The sequence below is a fragment of the Henckelia pumila genome, chromosome 1 (assembly GCF_033568475.1).
Source record: "Henckelia pumila isolate YLH828 chromosome 1, ASM3356847v2, whole genome shotgun sequence".
Taxonomy (NCBI): domain Eukaryota; kingdom Viridiplantae; phylum Streptophyta; class Magnoliopsida; order Lamiales; family Gesneriaceae; genus Henckelia; species Henckelia pumila.
Window position 1 is genome coordinate 26,934,389 of NC_133120.1, and position 15,790 is coordinate 26,950,178.

The 15,790-nt window shown below is 44.8% G+C and overlaps 1 protein-coding gene across 1 annotated transcript; it reads left to right on the forward strand.

Moving 5' to 3' along the window:
- Positions 1-1,671: 1,671 nt before the first annotated feature.
- LOC140860700 (uncharacterized) lies at positions 1,672-2,841 on the forward strand. The gene has a single exon (XM_073263707.1). The coding sequence runs from the start codon at positions 1,672-1,674 to the stop codon at positions 2,839-2,841; it is 1,170 nt and encodes a 389-aa protein (XP_073119808.1).
- The last annotated feature ends 12,949 nt before the right edge of the window (positions 2,842-15,790 follow it).

The window sequence follows — 15,790 nt, forward strand, 5'->3', positions numbered from 1 at the left end:
GTCGTCTCCATGCGGTCTAACCAGTTCTCCGCATCCTCCAGAGACTCAACTCCAACTAAGGGCTTAGGACCCATAGCTAAGAATCGACGCACAGTGAAACGCTCGTCGTCATGGTGACGATGACGTCGTTCTCGACGAGGCTCCCGGTCGGCATCACCCCAACGCCCACCAACACTGCCATGAGAACTCTGGTCGTCACGATTTGACATCTACAAAAATACCTCAAGATGAGACTAAATCCCAAGAAATCTTTTGCATGCTCTGATACCATAAATGTAGTGACCCTTACCCGGATCACCTACTGAACAGACACTTAGGCATGCAATTGACTTTATTAAAACAGATATCAGAATAAAACTGCGGAAACCAATAACATTACACAATCCCAAGTAAAGGAATCTGTAATTTATCCAATAATATACAACCAAATCGAATAGCTGTATAAACCCAAACAATAGTAATAAAACTTAGACAAAGCTCCAGCTGGCCAACCACTGACTAGCCCCTCCTGGATCCACTCTCCTTGTCCAATCGCAAACCTGCCCCATGGAATAGGGTGTCCAGAAAATATAGAGTACGAGACGTGAGCATAAAACGCTCAGTGCGAGAGTATGAGTATACATGCATGCAAAGTGAACTCCCTATAGACTCGAGGTCAAGGATCAGATAACAGAGACAGACCGGGCCCTGGTATGTAGCACGCTGTGCCGTCGCTTCAGGAGGTGGCTCCCATACCGAGATAACCGTGGAAACGCCGGACCCAAATCGATGGAAGTCCATCCACTAACAGGATAGGGTACAACCCTACTAACAGACATCTCGAAGGAGATACAGCAAGATGCAAATGAATGCAGCGTAATATCATGGCATATAAATCATGCGGTCACATAATACATGCATACTCAGTCAGGATATCTCGAACAGTACTTTCGTACCTCAATACAGTGCAAGCTCTACCAACTCTAGGTCCACGCCTATAGTCTGCTCTACACTGCCAATTGATACTACTATCATTAAAGTGATCTAAAAGCCTTAACTAAGCTATTGCATACTCCTAAATATTTATAGGGAGCAAAAGCTATACCTTCGTCCGTCGTTAGCCCTTTGATGTCGATGCCTCCAGAACTTGGGCACAACTCCGCTACGACTACCGAACGCCTCTCCGACCTCCGGACCAAGCCTAAGAAGACTAGAACAGCTCCAAAAGGACTAGAAAGGAAAGGAGAACTCGGAATTGGCAAATGAAAGTGAAGTCTCGGCCTTCTATTTATAGACAACGATCGGAACTTCCGATCCTTGATCGGAACGTCCGAACCTCGATCGGAACGTCCGATCCTGCCATCGGAGCTTCCGAAGATCCTGATGTGCCACGTGTCAAAATATCACTTGTTGACTCCGGATAGGGGTGATCGGAGCCTCCGGTCCTGATCGGAGCTTCCGATCCAACCACACGTCATGCCTGACGTAATAACATCGGTGCCTCCGATCGCTCATCGGAGCTTCCGATCCTGTTCGGAGCTTCCGATCGTGCCTTCGGAGCGTCCAATCCGTCCGATGCCTAATTCAATTAATTAGCATTAATCCTTTAATTACTCAATTAGGGCACGGGCTACTACACTTCATGCCTTGGTAAAAGAGAAGCGTGTCAAGATCTTGGCTATCTTGGAGCCGATGATTGCACTTGACCAGCGCTTCATGACCCGTCGCCTTGGTTTCCAAAGAGTTCTGCCGAATGTCTCTGGTCATATTTGGGTTTTTTTGGCGGACGATGTGAAGGCGGAGTGTGTCCTTGATCACGCTCAGTTCCTCCATCTTCGCGTGTCGGCTCCTTTTTTGCCGACCCATGTTTTTTGCTTTTTCGTGTATGCCAAGTGTGAGTACATTTTACGGCGCAACTTGTGGGCTTCTTTGCTGCAGGTCAAGCCTGTTGGTGGTCCTTGGCTTGTCGGGGGGGATTTTAATATCGTGAGGGATGCCTCCGAGTGTCTTGGCTCATCTGGTGGGAGGCAGCTCCCCATGGACGAGTTTAATCATTTTGTTTTGGAGTCTGCGCTGGTTGATGCTGGTTTTGAGGGCTCTTCGTTCACCTGGACGAATAAGTCCATTTGGAAGCGTCTTGACAGAGTTTTTGTTTCTGTGGATTGGGGTGACCATTTCAACTCTATCAGGGTTGAACACCTCAGTCGCACGGTTTCGGATCATTGTCCTCTTTTGGTGTCTGCTCATGTCTTTGCTCGGGGGCCGAGCTCGTTTCGGTTCCGGAGCATGTGGACTCGGCACCCGGGGTTCCTTCAAACCGTCAGGCTGAACTGGAACATGCCCTGCTCTTTGCAAGGCATGCCCAAGATCTTTGCCAAGCTGAAACGGTTGAAGGGCCACCTTAAGTGGTGGAACCGGGATGTTTTTGGGAACCTTTTTGATAAGATCGCTGAGGCGGAGAGGTCGGTTAGACTGGCTGAGGCTGCCTATGAAGCGGATCCCTTTGAGCATAGCTGGACCCTCTTGTCCAGATGCAATGAGGAGCTGTCTAGAGTCACCGCTATGGAAGCGGATTTTTGGAAGCAGAAAGCTGCTTGTAATTGGCTTGAGGACGGGGAGAGGAATACGAAGCTTTTCCATAGCATGGTGAAGAAGAAAAATGTGGTTAATAAGATCTTTCGTATTTGGCAGGATGGTAATTGCCTCACCTCTCCTGGTCTCATCAAGCAGTCTGGGGCTGCCTATTTCGAGCGCCTTCTCACTGGAGATCCTTTTGTCCTGGATCTTCCGGATTTTTTTGGCTTCTCCTCGGAGATTTCAGAGGAGGAGAACCATAGCTTTTCCGCTGCACCTTCCTTGTAGGAGGTTCGTGCTGTCGTCTTTTCCATCCCTCGGGATAGTGTGGCGGGCCCCGATGGGTTTTCTTCGGTTTTTTTTCAGAGCTGCTGGGATTTTGTGCAGCATGATGTCATGGACGCTGTCCTTGATTTCTTTCGGGGCTCTCTTATGCCCCAGGGCATTCACTGCCACCACGATCACTTTGATCCCCAAAGTCGAGGGTGCGCAAGCTTGGACGGACTTTCGTCCCATCAGCTTGTGTAATGTTTCCAACAAGATTATCTCGAAGCTTTTATACTCTCGTCTGCGGTCGGTGGTGGGGAGACTCGTTTCTCGGAGTCAGAGTGGCTTTGTGCCGGGGCGGATGATTGCTGACAATATCCTTCTCGCGCATGAGCTCACTCACAGTCTTAATCTCCCTGCCCGTGGTGGTAATGTCATTCTGAAATTAAACATGGCTAAGGCCTATGATAGAGTCCAATGGTCTTTTCTTTTGGATGTCCTCCGAAGGTTTGGTTTTTTGGAGCAGGTTGTGAGAATGGTGAGGGCTTGCATTTCTTTTTGCAAGTTCTCGGTTAATGTCAATGGCACCCCTGCTGGTTTCTTTGCTTCCTCTAGGGGCCTGAGACAGGGTGACCCGTTATCTCCCCTCATCTTTGTTCTTGGAGCGGAGTATCTATCCCGTGGCTTGGACCGGTTGTTCCTCCAGCATGCTGATTTGAGGTATCGGTCTGGGTGTGATTTGCCGATTTCCTATTTGGCCTATGCTGACGATGTCATTATTTTTGCCAATGGGGGATCCCGTGGTCTTCAGCGTCTCAAAGATTTTCTGGCTCACTATGAAAATTGCTCGGGCCAGCTCGTTAATGTGGCCAAGAGTGCTATGATCTTTCCTCCGGGCTGAACCGCTCGTCGCCGCTCCCGTTTGCTGCAAATCACTGGATTTGCGGAGGGGCAGCTGCCCTTGAAATACCTTGGAGCTCCGCTTTTCCGTGGGAACCGCAAGTGCTCTCTCTTTGAGCCTCTTCTGCCGTCGGTCCGGAAAAATCTGGAGGGCTGGGAGTCCCGTTCCCTTGCTCCTGGGAGTAGGATGACGCTAATCCGCAGTGTGCTCCTTTTGATCCCGATCTATCTCTGCCAGGTGATCCAGCCTCCTTTGGCTGTTTTGGAGAAATTGGAGCGTATTTTCAATGCTTTTATTTGGGGCTCCAGACCCTTAGAGAAGAAGTGGCACTGGGCCCGCTGGTCTCGCGCCTGTCTCCCTGTGAAAGAAGGAGGCCTGGGATTTCGCAGGCTCAAGGACATTGTTGATAGCTTTTCCATGAAGCTGTGGTTCAGATTCCGGCAGGGTTCCTCTCTCTGGGCAAGATTCCTTTCGAGGAAGTATTGCCGGACTGTCAGCCCTATTTATGCTCCTTCTCGTGGAGCCATTTCCCCCACTTGGAGGCGCTTGCTCCAGATTAGACCTTGTGCGGAGCCTGGTATCCGGTGGAGGATTAGTCTTGGGGATGTCTCTTTTTGGGATGATACTTGGTTGGGTGATGCCCCTTTGTCGAGCAGGTGTAATGTCAGAGGGGATCGGTGTGTGCGTGTTTTTAGCTTCCTTTTGGAGGGAGACTGGGATTTTGATCTCCTTTGCGCTGTCGTCGCTCCCTCGGTGGCGGAGGAGATCGTTCAGATTCCTGTTTTGGTGGATGAGCCGGATGCGACTATCTGGATCCACAGCACCGATGGTGCCTTTTCTATGAGATCTGCTTGGGAGCAGGTCAGACCGAGAGGCTCGGTCTCGGATATATTTAATCCCTGTTGGGGACGCTGGATGAGGCCCACCATGTCCTTCTTTCTGTAGAGGTTTTGGCATCGGTGGTTGCCTGTGGATGAGGTGCTCCAGCAGCGGGATTTCTCCCTTGTGTCCAATGCCAGTGCTGTGAGATGTCGGAGACATTCACTCACATTTTCATCGACGGTCCCATCGCCCGCTCTGTGTGGCATTTCTTTGGGGCTATCTTTAGAGTTCGCATCCCTGCCACTGAGAACTTTAGTCTGTTTCTCAGTGCTTGAAAAGGGGTCGCGAGTGGTCTCCGGGGGGTAATATGAGGGAATTCATTCCTTTTGTCGTGCTTTGGTTCCTCTGGACTGCACGCAATGATACTAAGCACCGTCACTTACCCTAATCTGCGGAGAAGGTTAAGTTCCAAATTTTGTCTTATTTGAGACTTGCTCATTCCGCAACTGTTATCAAGCCCCGTCTTTGGCTGGGGCTTTTCAGGCTGCGAGGAAGATGGGCATTTCGGTCGGCCTCCAACGGATTCACAAGACTACGATCATCCGTTGGTTGAGGCCTCCACCTGGGTCCTTCAAGCTCAATGTGGATGGGAGCTCGAGAGGTAACCCGGGTGAGTCGTCTGTGGGGGGGGGGGGGGGGGTTGTCCGGGATTCTTCTGGTAGGGTTTGGCATTTTTTTGTGAGTTCATTGGTTTGGGGTCCAATGTCCGTGCAGAACTCTGGGCGATTTGGAGGGGTATTCTTCTCTGTTCTAACCTTAGCCTTTTTCTCCTTTGGATTGAGACTGATTCCCAGATTGCCATTCAGATTCTTAGATCTCGGAGGTGCCGCTGGGATTTGGACCATATTGTTTTGAGGACGCGTGTTTTGGTGTGGAATAGGCTGGTTCATTTCTCGCATATCTATCGGGAAGGGAATTCGGTTGCGGATGCGTTGGCGCAGCAGGCTCATGATCATAGGCAGTGTTTGTTGGAGATTGGTGTTCCTTTAACCACTCCCATCGCTGCGTTGGCCCGTTCTGACTCTTCCGGGCTTCCTTACCTTAGATCTAGGTTTTCATAGAGCCTCACGCTCACTTATAGCCGTTTCTCTTGGGCTTTCTTTTTCTTTGTTTGCTCTCCTTTTTGGTCTAGGTCATCCTAGATTTAGATATATGTAGCTATTTATTTTTCTTTGCAGGTACAGCTCTCCAGCCCTTTTTCGGAGTTTTTGGAGTTAGTCTGTTCCCCTGTCGCTTGCTTTTCTTCTTCAGGGTGATGGATTACCAGGCGTTCACTGTGCTTCTTCTTGCCTGGTTCTTGCTGTTGTTTGGATGTTTTGTGGGCGGTCTCTCGTGCCCTTCCCTTTTTGGATTTCCAGTCTTCTTGGGAGTTAGGTTATGGCTTGAGTTTCCTTCGCCATTTTCCTGCTTTTTTCTCTGGGCCTGCTGGTTTGCGGTCGCTCCTCTTTTTCCTCACGGCCTATGTATAGTGACTTCCCAGCTGATCATGACTTTTGGACATATTTCTTGCATAGCTTTGATCTGTTGTTCAGCTCTGGATGGTGCCAGCCTCTTTTCGCGCTTTAGTGTCGGATTTGATTTTGCTGGCCTGGAGTTGTGGATCTCCTCTAGGTTTTACTGCACAGGTTGATACCAGCCACTCTTCGCGCCTCAGTGTCCGTTTTTTATTTTGCTGGGCCGAGCTGTGGTTCTCTTCTAGCTTTTGCTGCCCAGGATGACTGCTGACGTTCACTTAGTTAGCTATCTTTGATGTTATTTGTTTATACTTATTTCCTAGGGATGCTTTGGTTGTATATTTTTCGATACCCTAGCTGTTCTGATGTTCTTATTACCTTTGTATAGCCTTTTGGGGAGGTCTTGGCCTAGTTCCCCTCCTCCGTTAGGTTTTATTTGTATCGCTTTTTTATGTTTATATACAGGTAGGGGTCTGCCTAACCCCCTGCTTCCGGCGGTGTTTTTTTTTAAAAAAATAAAAAAAATAAAAAAAATTCAGTCGCAATCATTCACGAATTGCTGGATAAATAAAACATGTATCACTTATTTCAAGTTATGTACAATTCTCTTTATTACAATCTCATGTAATACATACAGTATTCAAAATACAGTGAAATGTACAACCATCAACTTGAAATGATAAAAACATAGTATGATGATTACAACTGAAATACTGTTTACAACTATATCATTACAGTATTTAAATCATCGTACTAGTTTTCGTTTCCTGAGCATGAAACTTCTAATCGACACACGCATCGATACAAGAATACTCCCGACCAAGTCTCTCTACATGTCCTCCTACGAAGAACTCTGGAGAAATGGCTCGTGATAGCTAACCAACTATGCTCTGCATCAGTGCATGTCAGTCGACCCCTTCTGCTCACGATCTACCATCAGCGTTCTTCTTGTAACCAAATCATGCTTTTGAACATGAAGTTTCCCGTGTGCCTACCGAACGCATCGATACCAGCATACCGGCAAAACTATGTGCTGCATGAAAATCTCTCCAACTACGACTGGAGAATCTTCAGAGTAGTGTCATCATGGTAATGACTGTATAGATGCAAGCATCAAGTAAGTCCCCACCAATCCTCAGCCACTGCCTCTGGCATCCGGTACTCGATCCAAGACTAGGATCCACATGAGTAGAAGTCTTGAAAACTCGGGCACGATTCCTCGCTCCTATCTGCACTTGCTAGAATCCCATAAGCCAAATCTTTAGAAATCCTACCAATGATGATAGTCTTCGGGCAACTTAATCGCCGTATCATCACCTCTTCCAAGGTCTCATCCATCCTATAAGGATAACCCAAATTCTCAGTACTATATCCCAAGTCTCTTACATGCATATGCTCTGAAACCAATAAATGTAGTGACCCTACCCGGATCCACTACCTAATCAGAGTTAAGAGCATAATTAAGCATGCATTAAAATAAATCGCTGCGGAAGTGTAGAAACCCAGAACTCATTTTAAGATAATAATATGTTAAACATGATTAAGGGTTGGTAATTAACCAATTCCGGGATTTAATCGGACATCAGAAGCAAGAAATGAAATTTCATTGTCTGAGCCAGTTCGGACGATCCGAAAAGGACTTCGGACGGCCCGAACTGTTGGAGAACGGTGATCAGATCAATCAGAATTGATACCCGGTGCAGCGGAAGTTTAAAATTTTTATATGGAACGATTCCATAATGGGTATCAAAACTTTTACGATTAAATTGTGTGTGTAAAAATTAAATAACAATTATAAATTTTTACCTCCAATCTCGAATCGAGATTATGGACACCAACAGATTGCTCTGCTCTTGTTGTATATCCCTGGAACTGATGGACGAACTGTTCTTCAATCAGGTCCACGAACAGAGATTTAATCCCTCTGATAGATTGCACTAGAAAATCTATCAGAAGTTTCTACGAAGAGAATTAACGAATTTGATCCGTTAAACCAGACTGTAATTCAAAATTCACAGACTGGATTTTCTCGAGCAGAGGGGAGGGGGGCGGCGGCCACACTTAAGAAAAATAGGGTTTTCGAAAATTATTTTGTGACCTGTTGTGTATAATTTCTGTACTGCAATAACTTATTTATAATGTAGGCCGCTAACAGCTTAGGGCCCATTAGTCATAAGTTCAAGCCCGACAAGCAAAGCCCGCATGTTCAGAAATTAATATAAAATTCATCGTGACTCTGATTGATAAACCGATTTTACCAATGTGCACAAAAACCATTTCTGCACCTTTTAAAGTCAAGATAAATTTTTCTGAATCCGAATTCAGTGATTTCCAAAAATGTCCATCCCTATGTCATTTTAGGAAATCTTACTCCTCTACTCTTAAATAAGAAGTCCAACTTCTTTGTTCATTAAATTTAACTCTTTAAATTTAACTATCTCAACGGGGATTAAAAATCCATTACTCTGTGTGACCCTCAATGGTTCAGGGATATAGCTAGCCGTGGGCTCACAACTCCTTGTGACTCAGAACAACAATTTCCGACTTGCCCATCGAATCATGGTATGAGCGCCTAGCAACATCGCCCCATGATTCCCTAGGTATCACTGATAGTGCCTGCAAGAACCAATAGATTTTGGTTAGCGTACAGTACGGTCCCTTCATCCAAATATCCCGATCGAATCAACAACCATTGGTAAATCGAGAGTCGTTCGAGATTCGATAACTATGCAATACATCTTGAAGATCAAATAGTGACATCGCATGTGCTACTAAGAAACCATTTCTTAAACCACATCATGTACTCTGGCCAGAGATTCGTCACACTAATATCTCCTCAGATCGCATAGGATATCCACACTCGCAAGTATGTGGTGAATCCTTGACAACAAAGCATCGACTCCTATATGTGTTGTAACTGTACCCAATCCCGACACCTGATGACCCCAATAGAGTCGGTAAACGAGTCAAAGCACAGTACTAGCATATATAGCCTCAATGATGTTTCAAGTAGTAAGGACTAATGGTGTACAACCAAAACCGCGGACTTTATCCACTCGATAAGTGATAACCACTTGGAAAGTCCGGATAGGGTAGTTCGATCATTCATCGTATGAATATCCATTTGCATGCTTCGAACATCTCTATGTTCCTTACCAATGAAACGTGGTACTCTGCATCGCAAATGCTAGTCTCAAACTCGAGCGATCCTTATCCTTATTATCGAACGGCTCAATCGACTAGGAACAGTTTAGAATATACTGTGACTATAAGATGTGTTTCATGATAGACATCTCCATGTTCTACCACATCTTACATACACTATAGTATATTCAAGGTCTTTATCAAAACAACAATAGTATATCTCAATATAACATTATGAAGAAAGATAAAGTCATTGCCATTAATAAAAGTGTAAATTATATTAAACAAAAGATTGTTTATACAAAGAGTCATCAAAGCCCTTAGCCACAAGTTGGCTCACCGGGCACCCACTCTTTCACGAACTTGATCATTGGGGGCTCTGAAGGTAAGCTTGTTGACTTCGGAGTTAAGGCACGTTCGGACGATCCGAAGAGGACTTCGGACGGCCCGAACTCCCTTGTGCCAAGCAAGCAGGATTACTCAGCATGGTGTTTTGACAAGTTTCGGATTTAGGTCACTTCGGATGACCCGAAGAGACGTTCGGACGGTCCGAACTCGACGTGTCTCGCATGCAGACAGTGAATTGGAACAGATGATCCGAACTTAGCTTCGGAGGATCCGAACTCGTCCGGAAATTTTCTTATAAATAGGGCTCGTTCGATTTCATTTTGAAATAAAAATTCCGGAGTTTCTTTCTTTAGTTATATAGTGTGAGATATACACTTGAGGGCCCTATCGGTTTTAATAGAGGTTCTGGAATAACCAAGGTGTGGTTATAGTCATCCAGGACTAGCGACTCCAAAGGGCTAACTACGAACGAAGGTATGGTCCGGGAATCTATTTAAGTTTTGGGAGTACTTATTAGCTTAGTTAAGACTTATAGAAGTTATGTAGTAATACGGTGAACTTTTGAATATAGGCTTGGAACCTAGGATCCTATTATACTTGAACTAGCCTAGAGGTACGTACACATTGACTGAGATTGCCAACGAGTATACATGTTTATATGTTGCATTTATTTGGCATTATTATATGGCATGATATATGATTTACCGCTTTCTATATTCATATGTCATGTGCATATACACGTTGAGCCTATACCTTGTTATACCTGACTATAGAGCCGCTTAGCTCTATACTCGATAGTCTGTCACTGAGAGTACCGCGACGGCGGGGGAATGCATCATATATTTACGTGTACTCATGTTTATGTACTGGACGTTAGCGCTCACGTCCTAGTTGTTATCTTGGACACCCTATTCCATGGGGCAGGTCGCAGGATGGACAAAGCTGGTAGTTCAAGGCAGGACTAGAGAGCAGGAGCCTTGAGGATTTTATTATACAGCAGGATTCGATATAGCTGTATAATGTTTATGGTATCGATTTGGTTGTATCACTACAGATTTAAGCCTGGATTATGTTACTAAGCTGATATGTAAATTATGGTTTTGTTTCCGCATGTTTTACTCTTTTACGTTATTTTGCTGTATTAAGTTCAATGCATGCTATTAGTTGCCAGTTAGTAGGTGATACCATGCAGGGTCACTAAATTTTTGGTATCAGAGCATGCTTAGATTTTGGGATTAGTACTTGGGATTTAGAATTTGTTTTGAGTAATTCTTGCGCATTTGGGATTTTAATGTGCAATTCTTTTCAGGATATGGCTGACGAGAGTCACGGTAGTGTTGGCCAGGGGGGTGGTCATCATCATCATCGCCATCATCATCATGATGATCATCATCGTCATCATGAGGGTAGACGTCGCTACTCTATCAATAAGTTTATGCAAGTAGGACCGAAACCCTTGGTGGGAGGCGATAATCCTGAACAGACGAGGAGTTGGATGTCTAAACTCGAGAGTACTTTTTGTGCTTTCGATTACACTGAGGATCAGAAATTGGAAGTTCTAGAATTTGTTCTAGAGGATCGAGCACGTTTTTGGTGGGATGCCAAAGTTGCTCAGACACGTACTGAGAGAGGACAGGTGACTTGGGGGGATTTCTGTCGGGAGTTCCAGAAATTGTATTTTCCTCCAGCTGTTCACCAAGAACGATCTATGGAGTTGCTTACTCTGAGGCAAGGATCAATGACTATTGATAAATATCAGCAACGATTTCTTAATCTGCTACCTTTCTGTCCTCATATCAATGAGAGTGATGTGTCGAAGTATGATATCTTTCTACAAGGTTTGAACCAAGATATCTACTAACAGGCTGTCGTCTGTGATGACCCGGTATCTTTTGAGACTTTTGTGAACCGTTGCCGTCTTGTGGAGACTAGCAACAGGCGGGCACAGTTGATGTTACCAGGACAGCCTAGTGGATCTTTAGAGCCTCGAGCTCAATCTGTTGTGCAATCTGGACCTACATCTTCTTCTACTCCTACTACTTCATCTGGATCTCGTGGTTCACGAGGTATGTTACGTTTTGGGAAGAAGAAGAAGAAGGAGGAGTTTTGTAGTCATTGTGGAGGGAAGCATCCTGCAGCTTCATGTCGGAGAGCTATTGGTGCTTGTTATATTTGCGGTCAGCAGGGACATCTGCGGAGAGATTGTCCTCAGCGCATGGGTTCTGCTAGTGGATCGGGATCACAGGTTGGATCTCAGGCTTCTATTGTTCCACGTCAGCAGCCAGCACCATAGAGTTCTTCTGGATATCATCCCCAGACTCAAGGGTAGGTGTTTGCTCTATCTCAAGAGCAGGCTACAGAGGGAAGCGATCGCATGTTGGCAGGTACCTTTCTGTTATGTGGTATTCCTGCACTTGTATTAATTGATACTGGAGCATCGCATTTTTTTATTTCTAGTCGTTTTGTTAAGAGACATAGATTACCTTATGTATCATTAGATATGGATTTAGTTGTATCTACTTCGTTGGAGCAAGATATAGTAACTAAGCGTCTAGTGATGGGTTGCCTTCTGGAGTTTGAGGGTAATGTGTTAGCAGCTAATTTGATGATATTAGCGATGGAAGATTTTGACTGTATCTTGGGAATAGATATGCTGACTTTGTATCATGCTAAGGCATGTCATGTCTTGGAGTCAGGTGGGGAGGGCTACCTCATCTATGAAGTTGATATGTCCACGAGTAGTACGGGTATTGATCAATTACCGGTTGTCAGCGAGTTTCCTGATGTGTTCCCTGATGAGATTCCTGGTTTTCCTCCGGTGTGAGAGGTTGAATTTGGTATTGATTTAGTACCAGGAACTACGCCTATATCCCGAGCGCCTTATCGTCTAGCACCTTCAGAGATGAGGGAATTGAAACAGCAGTTACAGGATCTGCTTGATAAGGGATATATTCGTCCGAGTGTTTCTTCGTGGGGAGCACCTGTTTTGTTTGTCAAGAAGAAGGATGGATCGATGCGATTGTGTATTGATTACAGGCAGTTGAATCGTGTCACCATCAAGAATAAGTATCCTTTGCCGCGGATTGATGATCTATTCGATCAACTACAGGGTACTTCTGTTTACTCGAAGATAGATCTGAGATCTGGATACCACCAGATGCGGGTACGAGACTCAGATATATCTACGACTGCTTTCAGGACCAGATACGGGCATTATGAATTTCTGGTGATGCCATTCGGTTTGACGAATGCACCGGCAGTTTTTATGAATCTGATGAATCAGATATTTTTAGAGTATCTGGATAGATTTGTCATCGTCTTCATTGATGATATTCTTGTCTATTCTCATGACAAGGATGAGCATGCACAACATCTAAGAATTGTTTTACAGACGTTACGAGATAAGCAGCTGTATGCAAAATTGAGCAAGTGTGAATTTTGGATTGATCGGGTAGTGTTTCTCGGTCATGTGATTTCTAATGAAGGGATATCTGTTGATCCTAGTAAGATAGAGGCAGTGCTAAACTGGTCTCGTCTGACGACGGTTGCAGAGATTCGTAGTTTCTTGGGTCTAGCTGGATATTACCATCGGTTCATCGAGAATTTTTCATAGTTGGCCAGGCCTTTGACTCAGCTTACTCGGAAAGATGTTTCCGTCATATGGTCCTCGGATTATGAGGAGTCATTTCACGAGCTGCGTGGACGTCTTACTACTGCAACTGTGCTAGCTCTACCTTCTGGATCAGGAGTTTATGTTGTCTATACTGATGCCTCTGGTCAGGGGTTAGGATGTGTTCTGACACAGCATGGACATGTTATTGCCTATGCTTCTCGACAGTTGAAGACGCATGAGTGTAATTATCCAGTGCATGATCTCAAGTTGGCCGCCATTGTATTTGCGCTCAAGATCTGGAGGCATTATCTTTATGGCAAGAAATTTGAGATATTTACGGATCACAAGAGTTTGAAGTATTTATTCACTCAGGCGGAGTTGAATATGCGACATAGACGCTGGATGGATCTTTTGAAGGATTATGATTGTGAAATCAAATATCATCCAGGTTCTGCCAATCTTACTGCTAATGCCTTGAGTCGGCAAGTGAGACTTTCTGAACTTCAGACTAATGAAATATCTCATATGATTCAAGAGTGCTGTTCATTGAGTTTTACGCTCAAACACAAGAAAGGAAGGAATGAGATTCGTTTGTATACTATTCTATCTGAGCCAGTATTGTATTCTCGGATCAGAGATGCTCAGATATCTGATGTTAAGACTCAGCAATTGGCATGTTTAGCCAATGGAGTTAATACATCTGGATTCCATTTTCACGCAGATGGTTTATTGTGCCTATCTAATGGAGTGGTTGTACCTAATGTTGCGGAGCTCAGGAACGATATTCTTTCTCAAGCTCACAGGAGTCGATTATCAGTTCATCCTGGAAGCATGAAAATGTATAAGGACTTGCGAACTAGATTCTGGTGGAAAGGGATGAAGCAAAGTGTGTATCAATTTGTTTCTAGATGTTTGGTTTGTCAACAGGTCAAGGCTGAACACCGATGACCAGGTGGATTACTGCAGAATCTTGAGATTCCCGAATGGAAGTGGGAGCACGTGACTATGGACTTTATTACCCACTTACCTATGACTACACGTCAGTGTGATGCTATCTGGGTTGTCATTGACCATTTGACGAAATCAGCACACTTTATTCCTTATAACCGGGAGTATTCTTATGATCGCATGGCACGTTTATACATCCAGGAGATAGTGCGATTGCATGGGATTCCAGTGAGCATAGTCAGTGATAGAGACCCACGATTTACCTCACGTTTTTGGGGTAGTTTTCAGGAGGCGTTAGGTACCACTCTGAGTTTGAGCACTGCATATCATCTGGATACTGACGGGCAGTCAGAACGGACGATTCGTACGCTGGAGGATATGCTACGTTCTTCTGTCATGGATTTTGGCTTATCTTGGCAGGATCAGTTACCTTTGATCGAATTTGCCTACAATAACAGTTATCATCGTAGTATTGATATGACATCTTTTGAGGCATTGTACGGTCGACGGTGTCGTACTCCGTTATTCTGGGATGAAGTCGGGGAACGACAAGTCGAGGGTCCTGAATTGGTGCAGCAGATTATAGACAAGGTAGATTTGATCAAGCATAGGATCAAAGTTGCTCAACATAGACAAGCCAGTTATGCTAATATTCATCGCAGGCCACTTCAATTTGTGCCTGGTGAATATGTGTTCCTTCGAGTATCACCTTTCAGGAATGTGATGAGGTTTGGCGTAAAAGGCAAGTTGTCTCTTCGTTTTATTGGACCTTTCCAAATACTGGAAAAGATCGGAGATGTTGCATATCGTTTGGCTTTACCACCAAATCTTTCCAGTATACATAATGTTTTTCATGTGTCGTTGCTTCGACAGTACATAGCTGATGAATCTCATGTGATACTGTCTACTGATATTCAGCTAGAGCCAGATCTGTCTTTTGTTGAACGACCAATCCGTATCCTAGACAGGAAGGAGAAAGTTCTTCGAAACAAGACTATACCACTTGTGATGGTACAGTGGCAGCGCCGAGGCGTTGAAGAAGCAACTTGGGAAACTGAGAGTCGTATACAAGCGGAATATCCTGAGTTGTTTGATTTGTACTTTTGATTTACCATGTAAGATCTAATTACAGTTGTTGTAATAAAACATGGTTTGATGTTTCATATTGTTATCTTGATTTGTCTTTAGATGTTATTTCGCGGACGAAATGTCTAAAGGTGGGGAGAATGTAGTAACCCAGAACTCATTTTAAGATAATAATATGTTAAACATGATTAAGGATTGGTAATTAACCAATTCCGGGATTTAATCGGACTTCAGAAGCAAGAAACGAAATTTCATTGTCTGAGCCAGTTCGGACGATCCGAAGAGGACTTCGGACGGCCCGAACTTGATCACCGGGGGCTCCAAAGGTAAGCTTGTTGACTTCGGAGTTAAGGCACGTTTGGACGATCCGAAGAAGACTTCGGACGGCCCGAACTCCCTTGTGCCAAGCAAGCAGGATTACTCAGCATGGTGTTTTGACAAGTGTCGGATTTAGGTCACTTCGGACGACCCGAAGAGACATTCGGACAGTCCGAAGTCGACGTGTCTCGCATGCAGACAGTGAATTGGAACGGACGATCCGAACTCAGCTTCGGAGGATCCGATCTCGTCCGGAAATTTTCTTATAAATAGGGC

Excerpts from the sequence above, each read along its gene's own strand:
- LOC140860700 (XM_073263707.1), top strand. The coding sequence starts at position 1,672 with ATGATTGCACTTGACCAGCGCTTCATGACCCGTCGCCTTGGTTTCCAA.